This window comes from Mirounga angustirostris, unplaced genomic scaffold, assembly GCF_029215605.1.
Source record: "Mirounga angustirostris isolate CCGP_5_RB_7025 unplaced genomic scaffold, mMirAng1.0.hap1 SCAF_12, whole genome shotgun sequence".
In the NCBI taxonomy this organism is placed as follows: Eukaryota; Metazoa; Chordata; class Mammalia; order Carnivora; family Phocidae; genus Mirounga; species Mirounga angustirostris.
Genome location: NW_026991720.1, coordinates 43805670 through 43825946, shown reverse-complemented (window position 1 = coordinate 43825946; position 20277 = coordinate 43805670). Strand labels below are relative to the sequence as shown.

The 20277-nt window shown below is 42.8% G+C and overlaps 1 protein-coding gene and 1 long non-coding RNA gene across 16 annotated transcripts in view; one reads left to right on the top strand and one right to left on the bottom strand.

The window, feature by feature from the left end:
* AVL9 (AVL9 cell migration associated) overlaps positions 1-18608 on the top strand; it is a 77953-nt gene extending 59345 nt beyond the window's left edge. For 3 of the 15 annotated variants that reach the window (XR_010406442.1, XR_010406441.1, XR_010406429.1), the window contains 4 exons: positions 1166-1482; positions 6085-7057; positions 9318-9665; positions 11079-18608. Coding sequence is in view for 1 of the 15 variants with exons in the window: in XM_045864455.3 (XP_045720411.1) it covers positions 1166-1281 (116 nt within the window). In the remaining 14 variants the exon portion in view is untranslated. Of the gene's footprint in view, positions 1-1165; positions 5902-6084; positions 7065-8437; positions 9228-9317; positions 9666-11078 lie in introns of those variants that run through there. The other 12 variants (XR_010406439.1, XR_010406437.1, XR_010406435.1 and 9 more) reach the window with 12 other exon arrangements.
* LOC135362089 (uncharacterized) lies at positions 6116-12111 on the bottom strand. The gene is made up of 3 exons (XR_010406444.1): positions 11979-12111; positions 6960-7305; positions 6116-6250 (listed from the first exon to the last, which is right to left on the bottom strand). It is a non-coding gene; the product is annotated as an uncharacterized LOC135362089 (long non-coding RNA).
* Positions 18609-20277: the final 1669 nt, after the last annotated feature.

Genomic DNA, 20277 nt, shown 5'->3' with positions numbered 1-20277 from the left:
GAAAAAAAAAAACTTCGAAGTGTGTTCCATATCAATTCTAAAAAAAAGTCTCGTTCCTTTTCTATATTTTTACCTTTTTTTACATAATTTCAAACTTGAATGGTGCAACAGTGTGCAAGGAACTCCCAGTTATCTCAGATTTGCCAATTATATACATTTTGCCACATTTGCTTTGTCATATCAGTATGTAAAAATAGGAGCCATCTCCTTCCTTAGCTTTTGAGAAAGGTTGACTAACCCTTACTGAACACAATTCAAAAGCCCTGGACCTCGGGAATCTCTGTGCAGGCCTCCTAGTTCTACCATTCTGTGTAGCTAGAGATAGACAGGGTGAGTGAACTACATATGTAGTCTACAGACCCGTCCCTTTAGAAGACAAACAGAGCACATAGCCCCATCAGTGGGTTCCTTTCATTACAGGGAATGGAATTTAATATGTAAGCATTTATTTCCATACAATATTATGCATTTAACTTCTTTTGACTTCTTATTTTTTAATAGAAAAATTCTCCTTCATTATATGTTGTCAATCGTTACTCCATTTTTAGTGATGCTGCTATTTACATTCTAAGACCAGTTCTTTTCCACCCTCCCTCCCTCTAAGAATAGTGGGAATATATAATTCAACTTAAATAATTTCACTTAAGCATCAACTTTGGAGATGAGGTTTCTTAAAACAAAACTGCCCTGAAGCAGATAGAGCAGTTGGCATCTTCATTTATTGCAATATCACGTTTCAGATGACAGCACGGTTCCTGAAAGTAACCTAACCACTATTCCCCGTGGAGGTGGTCATCAGTTATCAACTTGGATTTAAGCTACCGAGAGCACAGAGTTCCTTCTCGGCTCTCCCAAGTGATTCTGATGCACAGCCAGTGCTGAGAACCGATGGCCTAGCATGGTGGGTAGTAAGGGAAGAGTCGGCTGAGCACCTTCAGAATGGTTAGGAGAGGAGGCTCTTTTCCCAGAAGTTACCCAGTTTCCTTCTAGACACACGCAGAGAAAGGGATTGTTTTGAAACTAGAAATTTAAATGGTATTTTAGTAATTATTAACATATTGATGTTACAGTCAATTAACGTTCATTAATTAGCATTGGTCTTTCATGGTCTGTTAACAAAAGTGAAGACATTCTTGCTTTTGTTTTTCCCCTCCTCTCCATCCAGGCCAGTCTGTTGGAGGAGCTTTTTCCAGTGCAAAGACAGCTATGTCTTCATGGCTTTCTACTTTCACCAGTCCTGCCCCCCAGAGTCTCACTGAGCTGCCCGATGGGAAGCCCTGAGCAACAGGTGTCCAGAGGCTGCTGTCGCTTCCTTAGGTTTAAATGTCTCCCGTCCGTCTGCTCCCATCTTCATCGGCCACAGGTCCACAGCAGGGGACCAGGACATCGAACTGTTTACGTGGACGGTTGCCCTCTGTCTAAATGAATGTCGCAGGATGCTGGAAAGATGAAATCGCAGCCGTAGCGGGGATGGCTTTCCAGGTTGGGGTTTAAATTGACTACTTTTATTTCCGTCTGAGCCTGATTAAAAAACAGTGAAACTTCTAATGAATTTTCAGTTCTGCTAGTATACATTTGTTTACTTTAGAAAAGTTTTTACTTCTGTAAATTTTGTTCTCTTTTCCTGTTTGAATATCCAGATGGCCACTGTAATTTATATGGGCTAAAATTAAGTTATATTACTAATTTCTCTCAAGTTGGCCCTAAAATGTGCTCATAAAGTTAAGGGGCCATATAGTCCAGCCCTTTGTTATTACTTTGCCGACTTATATGATGATTTTTGTTTGTTGGTTGGTTTTCTACCCACAAAACACGTTTATCAATTCACTTCCTCCCAGAAACATGAAAACCAGAGGTGGTAGTTCTGAGGATGGAGTGTTTGGTTTCATGTTTTCACTTTGTTCTTTCCCAGTCCTAAACACTTGCTCTGAGGCATCAAGGAGTGTCACTGTGCTTTCTTCTTCTTCCCAACTGTGCAAGTAGGTGTGCAGAGAAATAACATGGTGCCGGTTATATTCAAGCAGCTTAACGTGAGTGTATTTAGGGCGAGACTCTAGAAGACCTCGGTGTTAGTTCTGTCAACTCTAGTTATGTTGCAGTCTTTTCCAAGCATTTTTTAACCCGCAGTTTGTGCCTTCTGTTTCTTTTGAACCATTTTCCATCGGGTGTTTACAGATGTACAGGTTTTTTTCTTAGTCTTATTCTTCATACAGCTTTTCAAGGTGTTTGGCCTTCCCACTTCCCTGATGGAAAATCCTCCTATAATCAGTCCCTACCCCCTTATAAAAGTATTTATAAAAAAAACAAAAAAACAAGATGACCCATAAATATTAAGTAGAAATCTCATCTTTGCTCACATTTAGAAAAGCAAGAGGCAAGAGGGGAAAAACAGCCACAGTTTTCACAAAGGACCTCTGGTTTCACTTTAGACACATGCACGTGTGTGCTATCTACTGAAGATTTTTACACAACTGGACCTCATGTATCTGTTATGCTCAGCTCTTACTTGCTTTTCAAGGGGACTTTGGATGGGTGTTCTCAGGGAGTACTTACAGGGGACAGACTGCTTTTTCAGTAATAAGAGACACTTGGAAAATACATTGTATGATCTACCTATGATAGAGTATTGGGAAAACAAGAGATCTAATTAAAGAGAACACTTGATTATATTTGATTTATCCCTTAAGAATGGGGCACCTGGCTGGCTCAGTCGGTAGAGCATGTGACTCTTGATCTCAGGGTCATGAGTTCAAGCCCCACATTGGGTGTGGAGCCTACTTAAAAAAATAAAGTCTTTTTTAAAAATTAAGAAATGTTTATGTAACAAGTAAATTTTTCTAGGGCATGTGAAAAGGACATAGGGATATAATTCTAAATATCTCTAAATTTTCCAATTTGTTTTAACACAAGTCCAGCAAATCTGAAAGTGTACTTCCATTTTGAGCACAATAACTCAAAAATTCAGTGATGATCAATGAAAGGGCTTATCGTGAGAACTCTCTTAATTCCACTTCTGCTGGGAAACAGCCTTCTCAGGAAATATTTGAAGAGCAGAAAGTAATACCAAACAAAACCTTTAAAAGGTACTTTAATCAGTGTCACACTGAGACTATAAAGAATTCATTCTAACATCTTGTTTCATGAGGCCACATCATTAGAGTGTTGTAGTGTTAGTGTGCAATTGTTACCTCTCACCTGCCCGAAGTTCACATGCTGAGAGCCCCGTGACAGGTCAGCCAGCACGCTACTGGTCCATGCTCCAGTTTGTATGGTTTGTGGGCTTAGGGTAAACTCCCATCTGTCACTGTTCAGAAGCAGGCCAGTCCACACTTTGATATCCCACTGAAATAAAAATAGTTAAACTTTACTTTAGGATCACTTATTCCCCATTTTAATATACACTTTTACATGAACTTTCTAGTTAAGAGGTCAACTCTTAAGGTGGTCATTTAACTGGCTTTCAGTATAAAGTGAATATCTCAAAAGATAGAACTTTTGTTGGAGAAGTAGTCAAAAGACCGTAACTATATTTCCTTCAGGTTCTGGGAGGCATTGGAGTTTTCAGGGAGCATAAGCTAATATGTTGTTGGCAGGGGCCTGGGGACAGTCAGCGCACTTGACAGCAGGAAGCCTGGCCTTTTGTCCCATGAGCCTACATGCTTGTCACTTGGATTCCAGGTGTCAGCTGAGTGGCCAGCCCCAGAGGCTGTAGCCTCCTTGGTTCTGTGAGCGATAGGAGCCAACCTTAGGCCGTCTTTGGACATCTCACTAGTAAAGGGGGATATTTTGTTGGGCCATGCTTGCTCCAGTGCTTTTCTGTCTAAGAACTGAGTATTTGTAACTAGGCCTGAGGGAGCTAGGGTCAGCCAGGCTTTTCCAGGGTGTGCCAGGCACATGGACTGCCTCTGTAGCTTGGCGGGGGCCTCACTGCCATCTAGGAACTTAAAAGTAGTGCTGGGAAGAAGTCCTTGGCAGCATTTAGTTCCTACTAAGGCACTGTAATGACAATTTACATAGAGAAGGAAAAGAGTTAAGGCTACCAACCACCTGTCCTGGGCTAAGTGAATAGAAAAAGTTGCATGTCAGAGTGAGGCTTAGTCATCGTGTGTATGCATTTGACTCTTGTAACCAGGATGAATAGCCTGTCCCCAGATCCACTAGTGATGTCCTAGCGCCCAAGCTCTAAAACAGTCCTCATCTACTTTTTGCTTTAAGAAACAGCAGAACTATCCTCAGGCAGAAACCCAGAGCGTACGACGTGATTTCTTCAATCTTATCTTGCTTTCTGAGTTCTATATTAAGCATTGCCCTTTTTTTTTCTTTTTTTTTTTAAGAATAATTTACTTCAGAAAGGCAAGGAGAAAGCAAATTAGGAAGGGAGACAAGTAGACAAGTTAGAAGTTGCAAGGCTGAAGAACAAGGTACTTAAAATCTGAATGAAGGTATTTTGAGAGCAGTATTTAATGTGCTAAAGGTTATAAGAATTCTTTTACAAAGAAGTTAGAATTTTAATCTACTAATTACAAGTTTTAAAATGAAGCTATAACATTATCTCCCTGACAGGCGGGTTTTGTTCTTTGTTTTGTGGAAGTTACAGCCAGCCGGTGGTTTTTTTCCCCCTCTGGTCCTGGTGAGGAGTTGGGGAGCCCTCAGCTCTGTGAGGGGCAGGGAGCTGATCGTGAACCGCATGAACTTTTATCTATGTCAGCAGTTTGGGAAAGTAGCCTTTTAGGAAGGTAGCTGCTAAATATCACCCGTGTTTTATCAGGGGCTTGGCTGGGACTCTTGAAATGGCATCAGCATCTGTACGCTGATTCTTTGACCAGAGGTGACACAGCATTCGTGGCCTTTCCACCCAGATCAGTGGTAGCCTCTGGGGCTGACAGGGAACGCAGCCCCAGCTTCTAGAAGATGATCGTCATTTCATGCGACACAGCATGCCACTAGGAGTTTTTCATTCCAGGTCTTTGGACTTCATGACATTGGAATTGTTTTGTCATAATTTCTAACATTCCATAAATATTTGTCAAGGACAAAGAAAAGGAATGTGGATCTTTATTCTTTTTGTATAAATAACTTTGTACACATGACTTCCTGCTTTCATATGAAGGGGAAGAAATTAGCTCCTCCCTTGTGTGGTAACTCCAGAATTAAACGATTGTGCATGTAGAGGGGTTGAGTATATTTTGTAAAACTCTAATGATTTGTATTTCTGTGCTGTTCTAAAGTTTACCTTTTTACTTATATTAATTAAAGATATAGAAACTATATATTTAAATCATGTAAATGGGACACAATTTAGGGGGTTTTTTCCAGTCTTATTTTTCATCAGCTTCTCACACACATAGTATGCTGCTCAAATTATTTTGTGTGCAATATAAACATTTGAACATTTCAGTCAGGTACTGAGCCAGAAAAGGTAATTGAAGTTTTTTAGAAAGCTTCTGTGCTAAAAAATCTTTGTTTTCTTGAAATATTAATAATTTATAGCTGGAAAAATGGGATCAAGACTTAATGTGTTTCAGGCCACTTGGTCATTGGTTCCTAAATTTAGGGAGCATTCGATTAATAACAAGTTGGTGAATGCATTTAGTAGTCACAAAAATAATTTAAACATTTGAGATTAAAGGCTTCCCACAAACCCTCTCTAAGAAAGTTTAGCTAAGAGATCTTAGAAAGTTTTCTGCGGAGGTTTAGCTGTGGCACATGTTTTGATCAAAAAGATAGTTCTTCTTTGCTCCAGTGGTTTTATAATTTGTACTAGTTCTTTGGTTTCTGTTGTCATTTGTTTAAAAAAAAAATGTTAAGATTATAAATCACGTCTAATCATAGTGAACTGTAAAACTTATGTATCTTTATTTTAAGGAAAAATAAGAATAAAAGTATCTTGTTTGTCCTGCATATAGTCGTACTGTCTTTCTAGAAGTACACTTCATGCTGTCAGTGTGGTCTCTGGCCTGCTTCACGGTTGGACAGCAGTGCCAGCTTCATGTGAGAAACCAGCACACAGATGGAACTAGAGGACTCGTTGCTCATTTAACGTCTCATTTTGATATTGCTTATGGTGGTGCCTCTGTTTTTAAGGTGGTGGCCCCTGCAGGAAGAACCCTTTAGTTTCTCTGGAATGCTAAGTGCACAAAATACAACCAAACAGAGATTGGTCGTGCGATAATATCTCATCACATGCTCACTGACAGAAACCCCCAGGGGAATAGAACATTGTCTCGAGCAGCCTATTTTCCCACCTGGACTGGTAAGCTTCAAAATAGCGCTTGGCATTTCCACTGAGGGCTCCTGGCATATTTTCATATTTATTTCCATGTCCTGTGATTTTCTTACAGCTGTTCTACAAAAGAGGAGCTTGGTGATGTGCTTCACAGAAGCAGACAAGTTACTTTGCCCTGGGGGAGGGTGTACTTCCTTGAGTGTGGGGTTAAGTTTAAGGTCCCAGTGTTCTCTGACATGGACCATTAGCACCCCCAAGATGATGAGGTATTTGGGGACAGTGGAGCCAGGCACCACCGGCATCTCCCCTTTTCCAAGGACCTCTGCCATCTGGGCGTCAGGCTCTGCCATGGCGAGGTGGACGGTGCCCCCTCACCTCCGAGGTCACAACTGCCTGTTCTTTACGCCCATAGGATGGGAGTGGCAATTATTGAATCTGGTAACATCTAGAAGGACTGTGATTGTGCAGCCAGTTTTTCTTCCAAGGAACAACCCTTCCTGAAGGACTTCTCTGCCTAGGTTTCATCTCCACAGGGTTGGGGGGCCGCACGTGAACACACTTTGTGTGATCCTGGAGTCTGAAGCCAGGGAACAGCCTGGGGCAGGAGATGAGAATGGTTATGCTCTTTGCTCTTCCTGTGAACACCTGCATTTGGAACTGCTGACGTCCCGACACAACAGCAGAACCAAGATTCAGATCATTTAAATGTATGTGTTTGTGTTTGCTCTTTCACTGGACCCGGCCACACTCCCGGAGCACGTAGATGTGGACTGGAACTGTGGAAGAATGACGAAAGCCACATGATGAAATCCGGATCATTGCCGAAGCCAGGTGATGAGTATGTTGGGGTTCGTTAGATCGCTCGTTCTGGTTTGGGTTATGACCGCCGTCCTTTACTTTTCCTGCTTCTTCCTGCCCAAGCACTTCTCTTCAGTAGCTGTAGGGAATTTAAAGACTTCGGTCAGGTCCTCAGCATCAAATCGGTGTCTGTCAGTCCTGCTCTGACCTTCCGTGATTCAGCCACTTGTCCTTGTAAAGCAGAATCTACCTTCAGTTCCTCTTTGTACCCCTAGAGTTAGCTTTAGAATGGAAAAGAACAGAAAAGCAGTTTTTGGAAAAGTCAGTTACTCAGTCACTAAGTTCTCACTGTTCTTCCTGAGTCACATGTCTCAGTCCCATCTCTTTCTAACTCTACTTCCACATTCCCAGTGGGTTGGGTCTGACCCTTAACTGGTTTCCCTGTTTCCGGTCCTACCTCCATACCCAGAGACATCTTCCTAAAACAGAGTATTTTTAATTGTTATATGGTAACCCTCACTGTCTCCTTAACTGTCTGCAGATTCCTAAGTGAGGCACACAGAGTCCAGCACACGGTAACCCATGCCCTGCTAGATTCTCCACTGCCGCCCTAGTCTCCGCAAGCCCGCCGACCAACGGAAACCTTTGCTACATATCCCTTTCCCACCTCCTAATTGTTAGAGAAGCATTATTGAGAGAACCCACATTGAAGGCCCAGCTCCAGCCTCTCTTCCTTCTTAAAGTCTCCCCCGGGGCTACTTTGAATCCTTTCTGAAACACTCGGACTCAGCATTTATTGAGTACTACATAAAGAGGTGCTTCCCGGGGGACACCTGGGTGGCTCAGTCGTTAAGCGTCTGCCTTCGGCTCGGGTCATGATCCCGGGGTCCTTGGGATCGAGCCCCACATCGGGCTCCCTGCTCGGCGGGAAGCCTGCTTCTCCCTCTCCCACTCCTCCTGCTTGTGTTCCTGCTCTCACTATCTCTCTCTGTCAAATATATAAATAAAATCTTAAAAAAAAAAAGGTGCTTCCGAGGCTTGGAGATTGGCAATTAGTAAAACACTTTTTAAAAAGGAGATGGGCAACTTAAGTGAAATACACATACAGAAAAGAGTAAGGAACATACATTAAAATAAATCTAAAGCGACCATTCATGTAACCATGACCCACATAAGAACCAGTGTTTTAGCAGCACCTAAAAACCCTGCCCCCTGTGTCTCCTCGGTGATAATTCCTCCTCCTCCAGAAGTATCTTGTACTCTCACTTTCAAGATAATTTTTTTATAATTTTACCTCCTTCCTCCTATGTATGTATCCCAAACAGCATAGTCTGTTTTTTATCTGTTTTTGAACTTGTATAAATAGAATCAACCCTTTGAATTAGGTCTTTTTCTGCTTAATTTTGGTTTTAGATTTTTCTCTTTCATTGTTCGGTAACACTGTGCCATTGTGCAGCCGTCCCACGGTTCGTCCAGCCGGCCACTGGTGGGCTTGGCTCCAAGTTTCCTGTTTGGGGCTGACGCGAACGGCGGCGCTGCTCTGACCGTCCTGGTTTGCGTGTCCCAGCGCACCTGCACGTGCTTCTCCAGGGTATACACGCGGGAGTGAAACTGCTGGGTATTTTTTCACATTGTCTCCAATGCTTTGGTATCACAAGGAATTTAAAATTTTGCCGATCTGGTGGGTGTGAAATGATATCTCATTGTGGGTTTTAATTTGCATTTTCCTGAGTATTAATAAGGTTGAGTACTTTTTCATTTATTTATTAACCATATAGATTTCTACGTTTGTTAAATGCCTGTTCAAGTCTTTTACCCATTTGTCTATTAGGTTGTCAGTTTCTTATTTGCTTGAGTGTTCTATGATTTTTTATATGTATATATATGTATGTATTCTGGATACTATTTCTTTGTCAGTTATGTGTGTTACAAATATCTCGTTCTGTGTCTTCATTCTTTATGATATGTTTTGATGACTAGAATTCTTTTTTTTTTTTTTAAAGATTTTATTTATTTGACAGAGAGAGATACAGCGAGAGAGGGAACACAAGCAGGGGGAGTGGGAGAGGGAGAAGCAGGCTCCCCGCTGAGCCGGGACCCCGACGCGGGGCTCGATCCCAGGACCCTGGGACCATGACCTGAGCCGAAGGCAGACGCTTAACGACTGAGCCATTTTAATACCAAAACATGGGAAGAGCACAGGGTCAGAGTAAAGGAGAATCCTTTAAATCAAATATTAACTGTTTGAGGTGTACTAATTTAATTTGTCTTCATTTTTCTCATTTTATTACAGGTTCTGTGCACCAGTTCATGGAGATGGATGAAGAAACTTCATTTCCTCCGAAAGGCTGACATTCCCCAAGTCTAACAATCACATAGTGTGGTCCAGTGTTTTCCAGAACTGTCCTGGGCAGCCACAGGTCCTAGGCACACTGGCCTCCAGAGACCCAAGATTTGCACATCTTTGGCTACTTGCGCTGGGAAGCCACTCTTACGACGAACCCAAGTCCCTCATACTCATACTGCATTTTAAACCCTGCCTTCTCCTGATCCAGTATTTGAGTGCCTACTCTGCACGCACATAGCACATGCCCTACACGTGGTTCCTGGCCCTCTTGGAGCTTGCTGTTCATCAGGGCAGGTGAGCAGTTACCACAGGGGACAGAGAGGGCCAGGTCAGAGGTAAGCCAGAGTGTGTTCAAGCACATCGTGGTGGCCAGCTGCTGTCCGACGGGGACAAGTAGAAGTCTCCTCCCTGGAAGCCTAAGTTGAGACCTGAAGGCTATGTGATAGTTGTGGGGCTGAGGGAAGAGGTGGTAAGCTGTAGAGGGCTCTGGTGCTCAGAAGACAGCCTAGGCAGACTTGGAAGCAGTGAATGTTCTTTGGTGTGGCTGGGACCTAAATGGCCAGCTCAGGATGGGGAGAACTTCGTGAGCCAGGAGAAGGGGTATAGGCGTGTTCTGGAAGGCAGGGGGAAAACCTGGAAGGGCTTCCTTGCAGGCCCGAGGCAGGTTGGGTGCTGCATTTTAGAACCTTGGTCGAGGAGGGGCTACTACCACTGCCATCGCACTGCCGTTGGCCCTAAATTCAGTGATGTTTCTCTGAACCAGCAGCACCCTTTCCTTTCCCTTCCCCAGTAGCCAGGCTCACAGCTTTCCACTGACTTCAAATCACATGTGCCCCAAACAATAGGCCCAAGAACAAAACCCCTGTGATGCCGTCCTCCATCAAAAAGCAGTCACTGTGAGAACATGCGTTTTTCTTTGATTTAGCCAGAGTTTAGTGGGGCTTGTTAGTGGAAAGCAAGTCTGAGTGATTCGGGGAGTGCAGGGGACACTCCAGCATCTAACTTACTCTTCTTGGCCAAGTGGAGACCCAGGAGACATGCCTCATCAGCTCTGTGTGGATAGGTTTAAACTTGGGTAAAACTCACTTTTCCTCTACACGGTTTACAAGCAGGAAGGGAGTGCTTTGTATATTCAAAAAGTCCATCTGTAGTCACCATCTGGATTTTCATTCATATTTGCTCCAATCCATGGAATTTTTTTTCTCATCAGCTTTCCCAGATGAACCACGTGCTTTGCTCTGGGGGATGATTAGGTCAAAGTAGGATAGCAGAGAACTTGAAAAGTAGCCTTTCCACCTGCTCCTCCTGGCCATGCCCTAGAAGATGGTCCCTCAGCAGCACTTACTAGAAACCACTGAGACCAAAGTTAAACCACATTGTCTTCTTACAGCTGCAGTGATCCTGAGCTGGCCCTCTGTGCAAGCTCATCCATCCTCCGTGGCCTCAATAGATCATTCACTCCCACTAAATGCCTTGAAGTGTAAATTCCCAGGTAAAGTTTTAAACTGAAATGCTCTGTACCACAGTCCAAAAAAATGTGTTAACTTAGAACCTGACAGCTAAAAACATAGCTCCCCTCTGCTAGGCCTCAGGACTTAGTATCATCCTGTCTGGAGTTCAGAAGATGAGAGGAGACCTGCTCAAAAATTTGATATAAAGTGATGAGTATCTTTTTTTTTTTTAAGATTTTATTTATTTATTTTACAGAAAACACATCGAGAGAGGGAACACAAGCAGAGGGAGTGGGAGAGGGAGAAGCAGGCTTCCCGCCGAGCAGGGAGCCCGATGCGGGGCTTGATCCCAGGACCCTGGGATCATGACCTGAGCAGAAGGCAGACGCTTAACGACTGAGCCACCCAGGCGCCAAAGTGATGAGTATCTTAAGAGGTCCAGTAAAGTGCCATGGCAGTCCTTTCTGCTGGGATAATCAGAGAAGGCTTCCTGGAGGAAGTGGCATTGGCTCCGTTCCTTGAGTGACTGAAGAAGGTAAGATTCTGAATAGAGGCAATAAAGGTAAGAGCAGATTTTTAGCCCACCCTCAGGGGGGCCCATGGTCTGTGATGCCGAAAAGGAGCAGGTCAGAGTGAGTAAAGCTTTAGGAAGGGGTTAAGGAGTGATGATGGAGGAGAGCTAAGGAAGAAATCAGTCTCTGGAGATGCTAAAGCCAGAAGAAGACTGAGACTCATAAAAACCACCCGAGTTGGTGAGACTACAGGACTAAGGAAAAGAGAGTGAGGAGGAGGAAATCCCCTAAGTGGCAGATAAAGGAAGGAAAAAAGTACAGTTGACCCCTGAACAAAGTAGGGACTAGGGGCACTTACCGCCCCCATGCAGTCAAAAATTTGTAACTTTCAACTCCCCCAAAACTTCACTTATAGCCTACTGTTGACCACTAGCCTTACCGATAATGTAAACAGTCAATCAATATATATTTTGTAAGTTATATGTATTGTATACTTAGAATAAAGTAAGCTAGGGAAAAGAAAATGTTATTAAGAAAATCATAAGGAAGAGAAAATACATTACAGTTCCATACTATATCAAAAAAACTCCATGTATAAGTAGACCCACACAATTCAAACTCATGTTGTTCAGGGGCCAACTTACTCTCTCCGGTGGGAAACTGCTCGAAGTCTCGGATGAATGATGAGTAAGGCCACTCTGACTGAAGTGGACACCTTCCCGCAGCACTTGACCATTTCTTCCTTCCTTTGTGAGGGGGGCAGGAATCCGACTTGCTTCCCTCTGCATTTCTTCTTCCTCCTTCGTGTGTCTTCTCTGTTTCTCCCACTCCGGTGTGAGAAGTTGGCTACTGTACTGGAGGGAGGGGACAATCCAAGCACAAATGGAGGTCGAGAAGACACTGCCTGTGAGTAGAAGCCTCTCGGGCCCTGAACACGTCTCCATCGCCATTCCTACTGTTCTGGGGCTAATGATCTAGCGTTAGAATGGACAGTGAGGGTGGGAGGCCTCGCACGTAGTAGGCACTTGATGACTGCTGTAACATGAACAAAACCTTCCTTCCCGGTGCCAGGCTCTGTGGTTACAGCTTACCAAGCACAGTGTAACTGATGCACTGAAAGAGCAAAAGGAGCTAAGGAAGCAAAATAAAGCAGTGCTTTCAACTATTTCTATTTCACAAAGTGCTTGGTGAAACTGTAAAAGGGTATTTAGTACCACAGAAAGTAGGCCAAGGGTAAGAAAAACTCTCCATACCCAAGAGAATTCAGCTGACCAAATTAAGTCTGATCCAGAATAAACAGTTCTCATCTGGAAATCTAGCAGTTCCAGAAAGTACCGTCCAAGTGGGAAAAGGCCCACGGTGCTGGTCTGTGTAATTATGTAACCCTTGAGGAGAGTGGGAAGAAGTGCCAACGTGCTGGGGGACACGGGGAGAATAGTTCTCGGGCCTCGAAGAGGACTGTGCTACTCAGGAGAAGCCAGGCTCACATGCCCTTTCTCACGAACTTGACCAACCTCGGTCATTTTTCCCCCTCCTTACCCAGTGTCCAAAACCTACAACAAGGTTTCTATTATCGAATCGCTCCAACAGAAATAACTTTCCAACAGTCATGTGAATAGCACTGCACGTGAAGAGTTCACTTGAAATGAAACCGAAGCTCAGCTTCAGTGTCAAGACCATCCGTGTTGACACTGTGAAAAGCATTGTCACTGCCCCTTTAAAGATCACTTAAAAACATCAAACAGACTAAATCCCAGGTGGTAAGAGGAATTTAAAATATAACCTTCTTTCTCTAACAATTTGTAAAAATCCAGGCTTAAAATTGAAGGCGGGGATTTCAAGAGGTCCACATACACCGTGTTTACGGCAGCATTTTCCATGATAGTCAAGGGGTGGAAGCAAGCAGTGTCCAGCCACCGACGAACGGATAAACACCATGTACGATATACACGCAATGGAATATTACTCAGCCTTGAAAAGGAAGGAAATTCTGGCACGTGCTGCTACATGGATGAACCTTGGAGACATGATGCTAAGTAAAATAAGCCAGTCACAAAAGGACAAATGCTGTATGATTCTGCTTGTGTAGCATACCTAGAGTAGCCACAGTCCTAGAAACAGAAAGCAGAAGGGTGCTTGCCAGAGGCTGTGGGGCAGGGGCAGCAGAGAGTTACTGGTGGCTGGGTACAGAGATTCCGTTTTGCAAGATAAGTTCTGGAGATGGGTGGTGCTGACAGTTACACAGTGCTGTGAATGTGCAAAAAAATTTTAATGCCCTTAGAAAGACCATGGAACCACTGGAAGAGACGCTTGGGATCTTCCAAGTTCAGTTCTCTAATTGTTTACCTTTTACTATGGCAGATTTCAAATACATAAGTAGTCAGAAGAGTTTAATAAACCTCCTTTTGCAATATGCCATTCAGCTTCAATAGTTGTCAGTTTATAACCAATCTAAATTCATCTTTACCCTCACTTTTTCCCTCCGTCCCATAGAATTATTTTTAAAACTTTATATTTGGAAGTAATTTCAAGGATACAGGTAAGTTAACAAAAATGAAACAGTAAGGCAAAACCAAACACCTATTACCCTTTACTCAGATTCATCTGTTACTAACATCTTACTTCATTTGCTTTTTTAATATGTTCTTTCTCACCCTCTCTCACATACACACACGCCTCTCCCGCAGACATTTTTTTCCACCTACTGGGGGTAAGTTACATATATCCTGGCCCTTTACCTTGAACTACTTCATTGTGTTTTTCCTTAAAATAAGGATAGTCTCTTACATACCATTGAGTACAGTTACCAGTTTCAGTAAATTTAACACTGACTCAATTTTATCTCTACACCATTTGTATCCCAGTTTCTTTTCTTTTCTTTTTTTAAGATTTTTTATTTATTCATGAGAGAGAGGCAGAGGGAGAGGCAGGCTCCCTGTGGAGCAGGAAGCCCGATGCAGGGCTCCATCCCAGGACGCTAGGATCATGACCTGAGCCGAAGGCAGACGCTTAACCGCCTGAGCCCCCAGGCGCCCCTGTATCCCAGTTTTGTCAGTTGTGTTCTTTATAGCATTGCTTTCCCCTCCAGTAGAGGATCCAGGTCAGGGCCAGGTATTATATTCAGTTGTCAGCCTCCATTTCCAGAGCCTTTCTCTTTTATGACATTGATATTTTGGAAATATAAATCCCTCTTCCTTTTTTTAGTAAGATGGTCCTCATTGGGGTGTTTGCCTACCATTTTCTTAGGATTAGATTCAAAATAGGCATTCTTGACCAGAGCACTGCCTAGATGATGATGTGTCCCTTTCAGAGTTTTACATGTGGAGGCATGTGTCTATCTGCCCCTTATTGGTGATGTTGATCTTGATCACTGGTCAGGGGTGTTGCCCAGTTGCATCACCATGCAGTTACTGCCCTGACTCCTCTCCCCCCCACCCCCATCCCTGGCAAATAATCTCTGGAGATGCTTTAAGATCATGCAGCTAATCTGCTTATCAAAATTTCCCTTGGATTCAGCATCTGTATTTACTTCCTATTGCTGCATAATACATATGTCAAAACTTACTTGTTTAAAACAAATATTTGTGATCTCAGTGTCTGTGGGTCAGGAAATTGGCTTGGTTGGATGGTTCTGCCTCAGGATCTCTGGTGAGATTACGTTTCGTTGTTGGTGAGAAGTTGCCATCATCTGAAGGCTTGCCTGGAGCTGGAGAGTCCATTTCCAAGATGGTTCATTCACATGCCTGGCAATTTAGTGCTGGAAATGTCACCTCCTTGCCACACGGACCTCTCCCTAGAGTTACTTCTGTGTCCTCATGGCACGGACTGGCTTCCTCTAAAGCAAGTGATCCCGGAGAGAGCAATGCCTTTTGTGACCTACTCTGGGGGTCATACACTATCAGTTCCGCTACAGTCTACTCATTAGAAATTACTAAGTCCAACCCACATTCAAGAAAGAATTAAGCTCCAACTTTAAGTACCAACTCCAGAAGGGAGAATATCAAAGAATTTGTGGACATATTTTAGGATCATCACAGCATCCATTGATGATTCTTGCCTGATTCAACTCTTACTCTGACAGCTGCAAAATATTGGTTTTCCAACTACCCTGTATTATTTTTGAAGCAAACCCCGGCATTATATTTAATCTGTAAATATTTAAGATGTATCTCTAAAAGATAAATGTTTTAATGTTATAAGCTGATAACAGTGTTATCAAGTAGCAAATCCGTATTTAAATTTCCATATGTCTCATGAATGCCATATTTTTTATTGGGATTCAATTCACATGCCATAAAATTCACCCATTTAAAGTATACAATTCAGTGGCTTATAGTATTTTCACAGAGTTGCACGATCATCATCACTATCTTAATTCCATCACCCCAAATAGAAACCCTGTATCCATTAGCAGTTACTTCCCATTTCCCACTCAGGCCCTGGCATCCACTAAGATACATTCTATGGATTCACCTATTATAGACATTTTGTATAAATGGTATAATACTATATGGCCTTTTCTGTCTGACTTCCTTCACTTAGCATAAAGTTTTTAAGGCTGATCCATGTTATAGCATGAAATACTTTTTTTTTTTTTTTTTTTAAGTAGGCTCCACACCCAGTGTGGAGCCCAATGGAGGGCTTGAACACACAACCCTGAGATTAAGACCTAAACTGAAATCAAGTCGGACGCTTAACCAACTGAGCCACCCAGGTGCCCCTACTTTTTTTTTTTTTTTTTTTTTTTTTTGCTGAATACCAGTGTATGGATATACCACATTTTATTTACCCACTTTTTGGCTATTATAAATAATGTTGCTATGAACATTGTGTACAAGTTTTTGTGTGAAGCCATATTTATTTTTTGTTTGAATCAGGACCAAAGTAAAGTCTACACAATGCTATTGGCAGATAAATCTTTTAAGTTTCTATTATAGGTTCCTCCTTTCACAACTTTATATATATTTTTCAATTTGTTAAGAAATTTGAGTCATTTGTCCTGCAGTTTTCCAAAATCTGGATTTAGTTGATTGCATCCTCTTGGCATAATTTAATATGTTCTTCTAACATCTGTACTTTCATAAACTGGTACTTGTGTGTAGAAACTTGATCAGATTCAGTCTTGATGGAAAAGGGGCAAGGTGACTATAGGTAGGCTGTTATCCTACCAACCTAATTGTCTCTCTTTTTTTTTTATATTAGCAGCCATTGATAATCATTGCCCAGGTACATTTTGGCATAAAATATAATGATAGTCCCATGCTGTCATTTCTTACCTATTAGCTGGAATCTGATATAAGGAAAAAATTTGCCCTCAATTCCTCTATTGCTGCATGATTCAGTTTGTATATAAAAGGAAGGATAAAATGCTTCAATTTTTCCCTTTGTTTTATCCTCTAATAATGATCAACTATTTGTGGGTTTTGAAAATGAATTGGTAGATTAAACATATTTAATATATTCTACTGGAGTGGGGTTTTTTGTTGTTTTTTTGTTTTACATAATCTATTTTTTAAAATGCCACATTTTGGCAGGAACACATGAATAGACTTGGACATTCATTATTATTAGATGATTAATGATACTTCTCTTTTGATATAAAGTCATTTAGTGTTTAATAATTCAAATATGGGTATACTTTTTCTAAATAAAAGTAAGACAAAATGTTTGAAAATTTTCATGCTAATGTTTTAATTTCTGAAGATAAAGAGGTTAAGTATTTAGTGGACCATTTAGTAGAAAAAAAGCGCTGACCTATAGTGTGGAATCCCCTAGGAGGTTCAGTAGATTAAGGGTCAAGTAGGTCTCTTTATGTACCATTAGGCAGCTGACATCCTCACAGAGAGGAATATTTTTTTTTTTAAGATTTTGAGAGAGAGAGTGGGGGGGAGGAGCAGAGGAAGAGGGAGAAGCAGGCTTCCCGCTGAGCGGGGAGCCCCATGCAGGACTTGGTCCCAGGACACTGGGACCGTGACCCAAGCCGAAGGCAGACGCTTAGCTGAGTGAGCCACCCAGGTGTCCCAGAGGAATATTTTGAACACAGAAGATAAAGGACACAACATGTGGTTGGTATTGGAAAAATGTCTGCTTTCTTTTTTTTTTTTTTTTAAGATTTTATTTATTTGAGAGAGAGAGAATGAGAGACAGAGAGCATGAGAGGGAGGAGGGTCAGAGGGAGAAGCAGACTCCCTGCCGAGCAGGGAGCCCGATGCGGGACTCGATCCAGGGACTCCAGGATCATGACCTGAGCCGAAGGCAGTCGCTTAACCAACTGAGCCACCCAGGCGCCCAAAATGTCTGCTTTCAAATACATATTTAATGTGTGCATTTTACTGCCACCCCCCCCCCCCAAATAATGCTACTGGTACAATGATAAAAGGCCAAGAAAATTAACCACAGTAAGTGAAGGGGAAATGTGTTACGATTCAGAAGCTTTAATTTTCAAAAAATTCTTAACGTCTTTATCTTCCTCTCATTGGAGTTATTATTCTTACTGTTGTTGCTCACATTGTCCTCTCTTTGGCCAGTGGTTTTTTTTTGTTGTTGTGTTTTGTTTTGTTTTTTAGGAAATTCTGTGGCCCCTGGCTTTCCCTACAAGCTGGACCCGGGGCCGGTCGCTGGGAGCCTGGGTGCTGACTCAGTGCCTCCCGCAGGCAGTTTGTGCCCCGCACCTTCCCTCAGGCATCTGCCCTTCCGGCCTGTGGGATGAGGCCTGCCCTACCCATCTGGTCATATTCCTGTGGCCCGCAGTCCCCCCGGCCCTGTGCTGTTGAGGGGGAGGTTTGCATGGTGAATGCTGGCAGACCCCAAATGCCCTGCTGCCCTGCTGGGCCCTCGGGGCCTTTCCAGCAATCCTGAATCCGAGGTGTTTCCCTTCCTGTGGAGCCGCTGTCAGGCCTGGCCAGTGGTTCCTGTTGGCTACTTGGTTCCCAAGTCTTTTGACATGACTGCAACATTCTTTGATGGCTTCCTGGATAGCTGGTGTAAGGTGTTTCTAGCTTCCTTCGTACATTTCTTTTTTTTTTTTTTTTTTTTAAGATTTTATTTATTTATTTGCGACAGAGAATGAGAGAGAGCATGAGAGGGAGGAGGGTCAGAGGGAGAAGCAGACTTCCCGCTGAGCAGGGAGCCCGATGCGGGACTCGATCCCGGGACTCCAGGATCATGACCTGAGCCGAAGGCAGTCGCTTAACCAACTGAGCCACCCAGGCGCCCCTCTTCAGATGTATCTTAAATGAAAAATTCATTTAAATTAAAATGAACATCTGACTTTATCACTTGATCATTTTTTCACTTAGATTTGTGGGAGTGAATTCTTCTGTAGGTTAACAGGTTAGTTTCTAGTGATGATTATTCTGGTTTATTAATATACTTAACATTTAGATCATTTTAAGTGAAAGTACTAACATGACATTTTTTTTTTTTTTTAAAGATTTTATTTATTTGAGACAGAGAATGAGAGAGAGAGAGCACATGAGAGGGGGGAGGGTCAGAGGCAGAAGCAGGCTCCCTGCCGAGCAGGGAGCCCGATGCGGGATTCGATCCCGGGACTCCAGGATCATGACCTGAGCCGAAGGCAGTCACTTAACCGACTGAGCCACCCAGGCGCCCCCCTTCGTACATTTCTTGCCCCTTATCTAGAATCAGCCTTTTCTCCCAAGAATCTTTGGTTCCGTTTAGTAGGAAGTATAACCTCAAAACTACAGTCCAGGGGCGAATCGGATGCTCACTGCCATGATTGGTAGTTGTTTGCAGGCCTATTCAGCAGAAAGGAGGAAAATTTGGTTTATTTAAGATGTGTTGTGAGTACATATAAATGCTTGCACTGCAAACTCAGGCCACAAGGATTTTGCTTTCCCTCTATTGTACATCTGTAGTTCCTTTCTCCCATGCAGAGAATCCTACTTCTAAAGAGATTCTAGTAATAACAAACTAGATTATTACTCATTTCCTTTAACACATGGTATGTACACAGCAGTCTCAGGATACTAACACCAACACTACCACTGATAGATAGTGTGACTAATGACAGGTAAAGATTTTTATTTATTTTTAATGTAGGCTCTACAGCCAGCATGGAGCCCGACCTGGGCCTTGAACTCAAAACCCTGAGATCAAGACCTGAGCTGAGATCAAGGTTCAGACGGTTACCCACTGAGCCTCCCAGGTACCCCAAAGATTTTTTCCGTAGGGTTTATTCCACTAGGGATGCATAAAGTACTGTTTTAAGAGTTACTTTTTGGGGCGCCTGGGTGGCTCAGTGGTTAAGCAACTGCCTTTGGCTCAGGTCATGATCCCAGGGTCCTGGGATCGAGTCCCACGTCGGGCTCCCTGCTTGGCGGGAAGCCTGCTTCTCCCTCTCCCACTCCCCCTGCTTCTGTTCCTTCTCTCGCTGTGTCTCTGTCAAATAAATTTTTAAAAAATCTAAAAAAAAAAAGATTTAAGAGATGCTTAGAGGTGAAATCAGCATCTGAGTAAAGACCCCAGAGGTAGGGGAAAAAACCAGGGGAGCATAATGTCACAAGTCCAGTTTAGAGTCTTTCAAATGAAGTATTCAGCAGTGTAACGTACTATTGTGTCAAGACAAGCAAAGTGGATTCTGAACTTAAAAGTTGCAGTGGAGTGATAACCAATCTCACATGGGTTCATTGGTAAATGTTGAGATGGGGTTTGTCCAACAGTTCAGGCAAGGAATTAGCTTTTGAAGGGGAAAAGAAGGAAGCGGGTTGAGGAGAAAAAGACTGTTTAAAAAAAAAAAAAAGGTTTGGTCGTATCTAAAGAAAGGAAAGGACCCATTTAGAGAAGTTGAAGATAGTGAAGGAACGTGAAGGCTGTGTAAGAATCAGGGAGGACTGCTTCAAGTTCAAGGTTTGGATAGAGTCTGGGAGTCTGTATTGCAGTTCCTGACAGGATGCTGGTGCACAAGCCAGTTGGGAGCCAGGG